The 12,510-nt window shown below is 36.9% G+C and overlaps 1 protein-coding gene and 1 long non-coding RNA gene across 19 annotated transcripts in view; one reads left to right on the top strand and one right to left on the bottom strand.

Annotated features, from left to right (window-relative positions):
* LOC141276486 (uncharacterized) overlaps positions 1 to 12,295 on the bottom strand; it is a 42,700-nt gene extending 30,405 nt beyond the window's left edge. Inside the window, exon 1 of the long non-coding RNA XR_012326113.1 lies at positions 12,236 to 12,295. This is a non-coding gene — a long non-coding RNA (uncharacterized lncRNA). The remainder of the gene's footprint in view (positions 1 to 12,235) is intronic.
* Positions 1 to 12,485, top strand: part of ZMYM6 (zinc finger MYM-type containing 6) — a 44,832-nt gene extending 32,347 nt beyond the window's left edge. For 15 of the 18 annotated variants that reach the window (XM_033838260.2, XM_033838295.2, XM_073792220.1 and 12 more), the window contains 2 exons: positions 6,637 to 6,781; positions 9,349 to 11,307. In XM_033838260.2, the coding sequence (XP_033694151.1) occupies positions 6,637 to 6,781; positions 9,349 to 11,180 (1,977 nt within the window). In that variant the 3' untranslated portion in view covers positions 11,181 to 11,307. Of the gene's footprint in view, positions 1 to 3,671; positions 5,054 to 6,636; positions 6,782 to 9,348; positions 11,308 to 12,303 lie in introns of those variants that run through there. The other 3 variants (XR_004521732.2, XM_073792266.1, XM_033838334.2) reach the window with 3 other exon arrangements.
* Positions 12,486 to 12,510: the final 25 nt, after the last annotated feature.

Consider the following 12,510-nt stretch of genomic DNA (forward strand, 5'->3'; position numbering starts at 1 on the left):
TGGAAGATGGTGATAACTCTACTTAATTATTTTCAGGCAGTATACTACATTAGTTAATGAACTATCAGTAAGTTAATTTTGTGTCTATATGTATGCTATGTATTGTACATTAAATTATATCTTAAAATTACATTATTAATAGATCGCCATGTTGTAGAATTAATAATTTTGTTATTAACTGCCTAACTGTATAATGAATCGTTGTTAATGTACCTTATATTAATAAGTATTATTAATATGTATTATAAAAATATTCTATATTGGTTATAGGCTTATGACTCTGATAATGCATCCCTCCTCTACTTTATATGTGTGGGACAATTAGTCTTGAATTATGTTGGTTTTGAATTGTTCAGGATTTTCAGGAACACATCCCTCATATTAAATGTGACTGCCCTATATATGTTTTCCCTATATGGAGTATTTCTGTAATTCACCAATCATTTAAACTATGTTACAGAATAGTTCTGATTAATATTTTCAGTTTAGTCTATAAAAAGTATAATAATAAATAATGTAGTATTTTTATGATTAAAAAAACCTGACAGTTTTAGAATTTTTTCTTTGTTTCTCTGGGACTTTGGTCTGAATCTCTTCAGGTTATTTAAGTGGTCTTAAATTTGGGGGAAAGGTGAGATACAGGGAAGTGCAAAGAAGAGAATATACTGCAAATGTCAGCAAACTTTTTCTATAAAGGTCTAGAGAGTAAATATTTAGACTTTGCAGGGCATACAGTCTCTGTTACAATTTCTCACCTCTGCCATTGTAGTGCAGAAGTAGCCATAGCAATACATGAGTGAGTAAAACACTGGAACAGTAAAACTTTATTTACAAACACAGGTGGTGGGCCCATGAACTGTATTTTGCCAACTCCCTGTTCTACTGTATTCCCTCCATCCAGAATTAACCATTGATAGATTTGGCTTATTAGCTCACAGTTTTTTTGTTTTTTCTTCTACCCTCCCTTTTTTTCTCCTTTTTAAAAAATGAATCACTACCTTCAGTCCTTTTTCACAACCCTAGATGCAACTACTGTTCTGAGTTTGGTGTGTGTCCTTTCAGACCATTTTTAATCTTTCACATTCATATATACACATCCATGGAAAATAATGTTATTTTTTAAAATATCCATGTGATATTTAATAGATTTGTTACATTCCCATTGTTGCTGTATAATATTGTATATAGGGACCATATTTTATTTATCTATTGCCTATTGATAAACATTAGATTGCTTCACTATCAAAAATATCTGCTACAGTGGACATTCTGTGTCTCCTTGTGCACGTGTACAGGTGTTTGTCTAGTGTAGACATGGAATTATGGAATTTTGGCGACAAAGTGCATTTGCATTTTTAGTTTTCAAATTGCCCTATAGAGTGGCTGTTCCAGTTTTCATTCCCACCAGCAGTTTATTTTTGTACTTATTTCCCACAGCCTTATTGTTATTTTATGTTGTCAGATTTAAACTTTCTTTTGCCAGTCTGTTTAGTAATATCTTGTTTTATTTTACATGTCACTGATTACTAGTGTGTTTGCTTATATTTCTGTTTTTGAACATTTGAATTTTCTTTGAATTTCCTGTTTTTAATTTTTCCCCATATTTGTGTTTGTCTTTTTCTTATGGATTTCTTTTTTTTAATACGTTTATTTTTATTTATTTAGTTTTTGCTGCATTGGGTTTTCATTGCTGCACGCAGGGCTCAGTAGTTCTGGCTTGTGGGCTCAGTAGTTGTGGTGCATGGGCTTAGTTGCTCTGCGGCATGTGGGATCTTCCTGGACCAGGGCTTGAACCCATGTCCCGTGCATTGGCAGGCAGATTCTTAACCACTGCACCAGGGAAGTCCTGGGTTTCTTTATATATTCTGGATTTACCTTCCTTTCTACTTACAATTTTTACCAACACAAAAACATGCAGTAATCTTTCCTACCTGAAAAAAATCCTTCTTTAACACCATGACCTTTCAGCTACTGTCCCATTTCTCTGCTCTCCATTTTGGAAAAACTCCTCTAAGTGTGGCCTCTACTTGCTGCCACCATTTCCTTATCTGTTATCTTCCCTTAGCTCACTCTAGTCAGGCTTTTGTCTGCACCACTCCACTGAAACTATTCTTGTCAAGATCTCCATCAGTGTTTATTTTGCCAAATCCAGTGGTCAATTTTCAGTTCTTATTCTACTCATCCTTTCAGTAACATTTGATACAGTTGATCTCTCCTTCATTCCTTGAAATACCTTCTTCAGCTTCTAGGTCAATCATTTGTTCCTTTTGTCAATCTACATTTCTTTGTAGGGGACTCATTATAGTCCTGTGGTTTTAAACCACCTAGATGGTGGCTGATTACCAGATTTATTTCTCTTGCCTTGACCTCTGAGCTCTAGATTCACGTATCCATCCAACTGCTTGCTTGACATTTACTCTTAGATTGTGAATAGCCATCTCAAATAAAGCAGAGCTGTTTTATTTCCCCCACACTTCCTCTCCAGTGTTCCTTCTTATCACTCCTGTTGCTGTCTTCTTAGTCTGAGCCACCATCACCTTTCTTCTGCATTGCAGTGACCTCCTACTTGTCTTCCTCCTTCCATTTTTGCCCTTTGCAGTTTTTTTCTCCACACTATTGCCAGAATGATCATCTTAAAACGCAAATCAGATTGTCATTCCAGTGCTTTAAAAACCTTCAGTGAAATTTTGAAAAAAGAAGAATAGAGAAGGGGAAGAGCTAGTTCCCAAAACTATAGGATAACTACAAATTTAAAAAAATGTTTTTAAAATTTTTATTGGCGTATAGTTGATTTATAAGGTTGTGTTAGTTTCAGGTGTACAGCAAAGTGAATCAGTTATACAACAGACTTTATAAGGCTACGTAGTTGAAACAACAAGAAGCCATGGATAGACAGCTCAATAGAAAAGAAGTCTAGAAATAGACCTAAAAATATATATATATATATATATATATATATATATATATATATATATATATATATATGCGAATTTAGAAACAATCTAGGTGGCAGTTCAGATCAGTAGGAGAGATCTAGATTATTCAGTAAATAGTGTTGTGACAACTGAGTAGACATATGGAAGAAAATACAGTTGGATTTCTACCTCTTAAACCAAAATGATGTCTAGATGGAGAAAAGTTTTAAGTTTTAAAAAATAATGAAAGTACTAGGAAAAAGTATAGGAAAGAATTTTAGTGCAGAAGTGGGGAAAGTCTGTCTAAATATGTCACAGAACCCAAAAGCCATAAAAGATTTGTAAGGAAAATTCAACTACATTTCAAAGGCAAAGACACAGAAAAAAACAAGGTTGCAATTTATGCCATAAAAGGCTATTTTTTTCCATATGTAGAGAGTGTCTGTGAGTCAGTAAGAAGACCCATTAGGAACATGGGCAAAAGTATGATCCATCAGTTTACAGACCAGGAAATAATAGTTCTTAAACACATGCAAACATAATTCAACTTCAAGATTAGAGAAATGCCATTTAGAACTACAGTTTTATCAGATGGCAAAGATAAAAATGATGAATTACACTGTTAAGGCATTTTTACATATTGCCAATGGCAGTTGGTAAAACTGCTACAGAGGGCAATTTAGTAAAACCTATTAAAATTTAAAACATAAATACCGTTTTACCCAGGAACTCCAATTTTAAGAATTTATCTTTCAGGTATATTTTGCACATTCATCGTCCTTACTGCCAGTCAACCAAGAACTCCCAGACTGGTCAGAATTATTCCACCAAGGTGGAGGCCTCCGTCAATCGCCTGGTCAGCCTGCCTCTGCTGGCCTCCTACACGTACCACTCTCTGAGCATCCATTTCCGCCGTGGTCATGTGGCTCTGGAGAGTGTGGGCCACTTCTTCCGAGTCTCCTGAAGATGCAAAACCAGCGCAGTGGCTGTATCCTCTTCCAGGGTGTGCAGAAACTGTCCCAAGATGAGTGGGGTAAAACCCTGGATGCCATGGAAGCCACCATGGTTGTGGAGAAGAGCCTGAACCAGGCCCTTTTGGATCTTCATACCCTGGTTCTGCCTGTGCAGACCCCCATCTCTGTGACGTCCTGGAGAATCACTTCATAGATGAGGAGATGAAACTCATAAAGAAGATGGGCCACCACCTGACACACTGGCTGGTGTTAGGCTGGGCTGGGCGAGTATATCTTTGAGGGGGCCACCCTCAACTCAAGAAGGGCTAGGAGCCTCCAGCCCAGCTGCCTTTGAGGGGCCCCTCTGTTATCCTCCGGTGTCAGGGCTTCTGTCTGAGCCTCTTCCTGCAGCCACTAGGCAGCTTTTTAACCACGCTGGAGCCCTCTCCCAAGCCATGGACCCAATGGAAACAAGAAAGCTTTTGCAGGAAAAGAGAAAGACCTTGGTCTACAGATACACTGGCACATGAAGAATCAATTTGTATGTAAGGATATTTATTGTAGCATTGTTTATAATAGCAAAAGATTTGTAACATTTAAATGTTTAGCAGCAGGGACTCTTCAAATTACATGTAGTACATTCAGTGTATAAAGCTGTTACTAGGCAGCTTTGTATAAAGTTTTATGAAAATACCTCCAAGATAGTTCGCTAAGTGGCAAAGCAAGGTGCTGAGCCTTGCTAATAATATGCTACCATGTGTAGTCAGAAGCAACTTATTTAATTACATAGCCCATCTCTAGAAGGATGTATACGAAACTGGGAACACTGTGTTCAAGACTGAGTCTGGATAGATGGCAGACAGGTGTGGAAAACTTACTTTTCATGTATACACTTTTATACCTTTTGAATTGTTACGTCATTCAAAATTACTGCCTCTATCACCTATTTAAAAAGTAAATTTAAATAACAGTAGTACTCCCTTATCCGTGGGGGATACGTTCCAAGACCCCCAGTGGATGCCTGAAACCATGGGCAGTACCGAACCCTATATATACACTATGTTTTTCCTATACATACATATCTATGATAAAGTTTAATTTATAAAGTAGGCACAGTAAGAGATTAACAATAACAAAATGGAACAATTATAACAGTATACTATAATAAAAGTTATATGAATGTGATCTCTGTCTCAAAATACCTTATTGTACTGTATTCACCTTTGTGGTGGTGATATGAGGTGATGAAGTGAGGTGAAAAACGTAGGTGTTGTGATGAAGTGTTAAGCTTTTCCCTTTGCGCTTGAAGGACACACTTTAGGGCTTTTCTTCGGCATATCTGAATTGCCAGCATCACTGCTCTTGCACTTTGGGGCCATTATGAAATAAAATAAGGGTTACTTGACTAGAAGCGCTGTGACACCACGGCAATCAAGCTGACAACCAGGATGGCTGCTAAATGACTAATGGGCAGGATACGCTGGACAAAGGGATGGTTAACTTCCTGGGCAGGACAGAATGGGACAGCAAGAGATTCCATAGTGCTACTCAGAATGGTGTACAATTTAAAACTTATGAATTGTTTATTTCTGGAGTTTTCCATTTAATATTTTCAGACTGCAGTTGACCATGGGTAACTGAAACGAAGGAAAGCAAAACTGCAGATGAGGGAGGCTACTGTGTACTGTTCGGTGGTTTCCCATCATGCTTAAAGTACAATCCTAATTTTCTGTTGTTTTTTTTTTACTAAGACCTTCCAGGTCCTATACAAGTTGGCTTCTGCCGACCTTTCCAAATGTATCATTTTAGCCCTGGCTTAACTTTATTTCAGCCTTGTTCTTGTTGATGTTCCTTAAGCATGTCACGCTCTTTCCCACTTCAGGTCTTTTGCATCTCAGTCCCTCTGCCTGGAATCCTCTGACCTCAGGCATTGCATGACATGCTCTTTTGAATATTCATAAGGTCTTTGCTCAAATGTTTACTCCAGAATTACCTCTGCTCCACGCTGTCACTCTCCATTCTCTTATCCTGCTTTATTTCTTTCATAGCAGTTATTACTACCTGGAATTATACATTATGTATTTGTTTTACTTGTTTATATTCTGTGTCTCCCTCTAGAAGGTAAGGCCCATAAGAGCAGGACTTTTTCTTGTCTTCTGCTGTATGCCCAGGTCTAAGGACAGTGCCTGGCTTGTCGTAAACGTTCAGTAAATGTTTACTGAATGAAAGAACATGTTTTAAATACGTTCTCCCACTCTGTTGTTTATCCTTCACCCTTTAAGACCTTTGTTTGCAAAAGCTTAAAACTTCAAGGTGGTCAGTTGTATCAACCTTTTCTACTATATTTTTAACTCTTTTGTGTTTTATTTAAGAATACTTCCTCTGAGTTCTGGTTATTTGAAAATTCTCCATTGATTTTAAAGTTTTATTTTTTTCACGTTGAGGTCTTTAATCGATGTGGAATATTTTTTTGCATATGGTCTGAAGTTGGATCTAAGTTTTCTGAATAGCCAATTGTCCTAATCAGATTGTTTTCTTTGTTTTGATTGTACTTATTATTGGCAGAGTATTTTTTTAAATCAATAAATGGTACTGATACTGATTGAAGAATTAGGAATTAGTATATATTTTCCAAAGCAACTTTCTTGTACCACTCTTTTAGAGAATTATATTTCTCTTGATATATGTCACCTTTCAACTGATAGCAATATTAGTCAGTGAGAAGGTACTAAAAAAAATCTCTCTGGTTTCTGGATTTTTTTAACTAGGGAAGTACACAGACAGATGCCATGAAACTTCTGTCTTCCCAGTCTTTGAAGCTTTTAAAGAACAAAGCATTATTGTGCAAACCCGTCACACAGACCAAGGCCACCTCTTGCAAACCACATACACAACACAAGGAATGTCAGACAGGTATGTGTTGTTGTGCTTTCCACATGTAGTAAGTTTGTTTTCTGTTTTGTGTGCTTGTTTTTGATTTTTTAAGAAAGGAAAAGAAAGCCATTGACAATTTCTTAAATGTGAAAACAATTCTTGGATCACATACTTTGAACATCTAATTGATTCCTTTTGTATTTATTGTCATTAACACTAATAACTACTGAATTGAATCCATATGCACGCAAAGCATTATGTGTAGAGTGGACAAGCATCTTCTGTACATGTGCACTGCTTTTCAAATGTATAGACAGGCTATTATAATTACTAAGATACGAATTTAGTTAAAAGTATTAGTGATTTAACCTTGGTTCTTTTTTTAAATACTGAATTGACTTACTAAGAGTATAATTATATGTCTGAGGTATTGGTGATTAGGAAAATTATTTGAATTCATACTTGAAAATATTGTACACTCTTGCCCCAATCCATGTTAACTGCTTTTAATCCCACTACCCTTATGTTTTCAGTTACTTTTATAGGCTACTCTGCCCAAAACATTTTTTGATTTTTGTTTTTAATGCTACTTTTACTTCATAGAATATATTTAAAAGCTTAGTCGGGGGACTTCCCTGGTGGTCCAGTGGTTAAGACTCTGCGCTTCTAGTGCGAGGGGTGCGGGTTCGTTCCCTGGTTGGGGAACTGAGATCCCACATGTGCTGTGCGGCGCAGCCAAAAGATGAAAGTAAAAGCTTAGTCTGTCAACAGCTAACCATGAGTTTTTATGTAGGATGCCTTTCTTTTGGTAGGAGTCAAGGAGAATTCTCTTTTCCTTCCTCAGTAAATTTGATTGTTTTATATTCCTGTAAAAATGATACACTCTTCGTTTACATGAATTTATATTAAATACACATTCACATGTGGAAGGTAGTAAGGGATCTGTGGACAGCTGTATATGTGGGTATGTGTGTGCTTATACATTTTTGAATTTCTAGATTAAGTATTAGGATGTTTTCTGTATACTGTTGTAAACTACTTTTTCACTTGACATTGCACGAAAACATCATTCCACATCAACGTAAATTTAAATATACATTGAGATTCTTAATGGATGCATAGATTCCAGTATATATAACGTATGGATATATATAATGTATATCCATCCTCCTAAGGTTGACATTAGATTGCTTCTAGTTTTTTAATATTATAAACAGTATTGAGTTAAGCTGTATAAATGGATCTTTCTCCACTTGTCTAATTATGTCCTTAGGATAAATCCTAAGTAGTGGAATTACTGATTCAAAAGCTCTCATAGAATTTTAAGGCTTAGATTTTGATATGTATTGCAAAATTGCCCTCCTGAAAAGTTATATGAATTTATGCTCCAATCAGCAATGTTTGAGAGCATCCATTTCTCTACACCTTCACTGACACTGGGTATTAAAACTAATAATTAACCCCCTTACCCTCAACTTTAATTTTGAAAAATTCAAAATTCAGAAAGATTGAAAATACAGCACAATGAACACCCTTAGATGAATATACATAATGAATATACCCTTCATCTAGATTCACCAAATGTTAACTTTTTGCCAAATTTTTTTCTCCTCTCAGTTTTTTTCCCCATCTTTTAAAAAGTAAAATAGTATATTCTTTTTTTTTGGTGTTAATTAATTTTTGGCTGCGTTGGGTCTTTGTTGCTGCACACAGGCTTTCTCTAGTTGCGGTGAGTGCGGGCTACTCTTCATTGTGGTGCCTGGGCTTCTCATTGCGGTGGCTTCTCTTATTGTGGAGCACGGGCTCTAGGTGCGCGGGCTTAAGTAGTTGTGGCACGCAGGCTTAGTAGTTGTGGCTTGGGGGCTCTAGAGCGCAGGCTCAGTAGTTGTGACGCATGGGCTTAGTTGCTCCGCAGCATGTGGGAACCTCCCGGACCAGGGCTTAAACCCATGTCCCCTGCATTGGCAGGCGGATTCTTAACCACTGAGCCACCAGGGAAGTCCCTAAAATAGTTTACTCTTAACTTGGTGTATTCTATGGACATCAGCCCTAATTCCACTAATCTACTGAATACATGGCACTGCTAGGACACATACCACTGCCTACAGTTTTACTACAGTCAGTGACCAAGCTTTGGGCAAAGAGAAATTCAGTTTTTTGGTTTTTTGTTTTTTAAAAATATTTATTTAGGCTGCACCAGGTCTTAGTCTTCGTTGCAGTATGCGGGATCTTCTAGTTGCGGCATGCGGGCTTCTTAGTTGCGGCATGTGGACTTTTAGTTGTTGCCTGCAGCCTTCTTAGTTGCCTCATGTGGACTCCTAGTTGCGGCATGCATGCGGGATCTAGTTCCCTGACCAGGGATCGAACTCTGGCCCCCTGCATTGGGAGTATGGAGTCTTACCCACTGGAGCACTAGGGAAGTCCCAAGAAATTCAGTTTTTAATGGCATCATGGAAGTATTATGGTTTGTGTTTAAACCTTAATTAGTGTATGCTTTTGACAAATATGAATAGTAACAAAATATAAATTTTAAACGTGGGGGAAAAACATAAAGAACATTGCTTATTTGTTCTTGAAAATAACAGTGATTCAAATATTTCATTCAGATTTATCTATGCCTAATGAGAAAAATGATGCGGAACTTGATTCTCCACCTGCAAAGAAAAAAAGAATAGGTTTTTTCCAGACTTATGATGTGGAATATTTAAAAGTTGGTTTTATTATCTGTCCGGGATCAAAAGAAAGCTCACCAAGACCACAGTGTGTCATCTGTGGAGAAATTTTATCCAGTGAAAACATGAAGCCAGCAAATCTTTCTCATCATTTGAAGACAAAGCATTCAGAATTAGAAAACAAACCAGTAGATTTTTTTGAACAAAAATCTCTTGAAATGGAATGTCAAAACAGTGCTTTAAAAAAGTGTTTACTAGTTGAAAAGTCACTTGTGAAAGCTTCTTATTTAATTGCTTTCCAAATTGCTGCCAGCAAAAAGCCATTTTCCATTGCTGAAGAAATAATTAAACCATATTTAGCAGAAATGTGTTCAGAAGTTTTGGGTTCCAGTGCTGGAGACAAAATGAAAACCATTCCTCTTTCTAATAGTACAATTGGACACAGGATTGATGAACTATCTGCAGACATTGAAGATCAGCTGATTCAGAAAGTCAGAGAATCAAAGTGGTTTGCCCTTCAGATAGATGAGTCATTAGAAATCTCAAATACCACCCTTCTTTTGTGCTATATTCGTTTCATTGATTATGGTTGTAGTGATATAAAAGAAGAATTATTATGTTGCATTGAAATGCCTTCTCAGATGACTGGTTTTGAAATATTTGAACTAATAAATAAATATATTGATAGTAAATCTCTGAACTGGAAGCATTGTGTTGGTCTCTGTACAGATGGGGCTGCAAGCATGACTGGTAGGTGTTCTGGTTTAAGGGCAAAAATTCAAGAAGTTGCCATGAATACAGTGGCATTTACACATTGTTTTATTCACCGTGAACATTTAGCAGCAGAAAAGTTGTCTCCGTGCTTACATGAAATTCTTATGCAGTCAGCACAAATTTTAAGTTTTATAAAGAGCAATGCGTTGAATTCACGAATGTTAACAATTTTGTGTGAAGAGATGGGGTCTGAGCACGTGAATTTACCACTTCATGCTGAAGTACGTTGGATATCAAGAGGGAGAATTTTAACAAGATTATTTGAATTACGACATGAAATTGAAATATTTTTAAATCAAAACCATTCAGATTTGGCCAAATATTTTTTTGATGAGGAATGGGTTGCAAAGCTGGCCTACTTATCAGATATTTTTTCACTTATAAATGAACTAAATTTAAGTCTCCAAGGATCTATGACTACTCTCTTCAATTTGTATAATAAAATCGATATACTTAAGAAAAAGTTAAAAATGTGGTTGAAGCGCATGGAAGAGAATGATTATGACATGTTCCCTTCATTTTCTGAATTCTCAAACTCATCAGGCTTAAATATGAGCAGTATTGCAAGCATTATTTTTGAGCACCTGGAAGGACTTTCTCAAATGCTCAATGACTGTTACCCACCAGAAGAAGACTTGTGTTCAGGAAATTTGTGGATAATTAATCCTTTTATGAATCACCAAAATAGTAATCTCACGGACTTCGAAGAAGAAAAACTAGCACGGTTATCGTCAGATTTAGGATTACAATCAGTATTTAAATCAATGTCTGTAACTCAGTTTTGGATAAATGCAAAGGCAAGTTACCCAGAACTCCATGAAAAGGCACTGAAATTTTTATTGCCTTTTTCAACTATTTATTTATGTGATGCTACATTTTCAGCTTTGACTGAGTCAAAACAAAGAAATCTGTTGGTTTCTGGCCCTGCCCTACGACTTGCAGTCACATCTTTAATTCCGAGGATAGAAAAATTAGTAAAGGAGAAAGAATAGTAATGTGCATATTGCTTATTATCAAAGTCTATACTTTTGTGTTAAATTTTGTATGAGATAAGTATCCTAAAATATAAATTCCTAATGTGGATGTGTGTTCTCGGTGATTAAATAAGTGTTTTAATAATTTTTCTCTTTTCATTGAGGAATTTAATAATTATGCATTTATACATAATTATATATAATAGTCCAAGGTAGAGAACTTAGCTATTTTATTAACTGATCAGATAATTTGGATTAGTGACAAAGATGTAGGTAATGAAAGGCCCAGTTTATAATGTAATAGCTAGCACACCTGGATGTTGAAACTGCTTGGTCTTTAGAAGCACATAGGACATTTCAGTCTTCAGCCTGCCGGCTACCTACCCAGCAGGTTGTGGGTAGGTAGAAAACAAAGATCCAAGCAGCTCGGCTATCAGGAAGTGGAAGCAGCAGGAGAGTTTGAGACCCCTGTTAGGGGCCTCTCTGGCTCTCTAGACCAGGGCTTGGCAAACCTTTTTCATAAAAGGCTGGGTAATGAACATTTTAGGCTTCGCAGGCTGTAAGGTGGGAACTACTCAATTCTGCTGTTGCAGCACAAAAGCAGTAGACAATACGCAAAGTGTGGTTCAATAAACCACAGTTTATGAACTTATTTATGAACACTGAAACATGAATTTCATATAATTTTCATGTGTCATGAAAGCTGCCTTAAAAATTTTTATTAAAAAATGTAAACAAACATTGTTAGCTGAGGGAGGGGAAGGGAGTAAAACCAGAGCGCTTTCTGAATTTGTCAGTTTTCTCATCCAGGTCTAGATAGATTTCCAGGTAAAAGCAGATGGGCCAGGAGTGGCCTGTAGGGTTTTGTTCAGTGAAAGCCTCTCTACCCATGGCTGTAAGAACCTGAATTTTCAAACACCTTTCCCATTTTAACTTCAGCTGAGAGATATTAGAGGGAAAATACATTTCAGGCAATGATAGAAAAGAACAACTTATTTTAAAATTACTAGTTATTGATTTATTCTTAATAATTTCATAAATTTACTAATGTACAAATAATTCTGAGTTCTTACATGTGCCAGGCGTTCTGCTAGGCCTGCTCTAGGCTCGGAACTGATAACGGCATTATCCCCATTTACAGATGCAGACGCCACTGAGGCCCAAAGAGGTTAGGTGACAGCTCGGATCGCCAAGCTAGTGTGGCAAGGGCAGGAGCGACTCCCTCCTCCCCTACCTCCCTAACCCCCGCCGCGCAACGTCTTTTGACCGTCACAGAGCTCTTCTGCACGTCACGTCCATATACCCATGTTTGATTCTACTCTGTCCATACTAGCTGGGAGACTTTCCC

The sequence above is a fragment of the Tursiops truncatus genome, chromosome 1 (assembly GCF_011762595.2).
Source record: "Tursiops truncatus isolate mTurTru1 chromosome 1, mTurTru1.mat.Y, whole genome shotgun sequence".
Lineage (NCBI taxonomy): Eukaryota > Metazoa > Chordata > Mammalia > Artiodactyla > Delphinidae > Tursiops > Tursiops truncatus.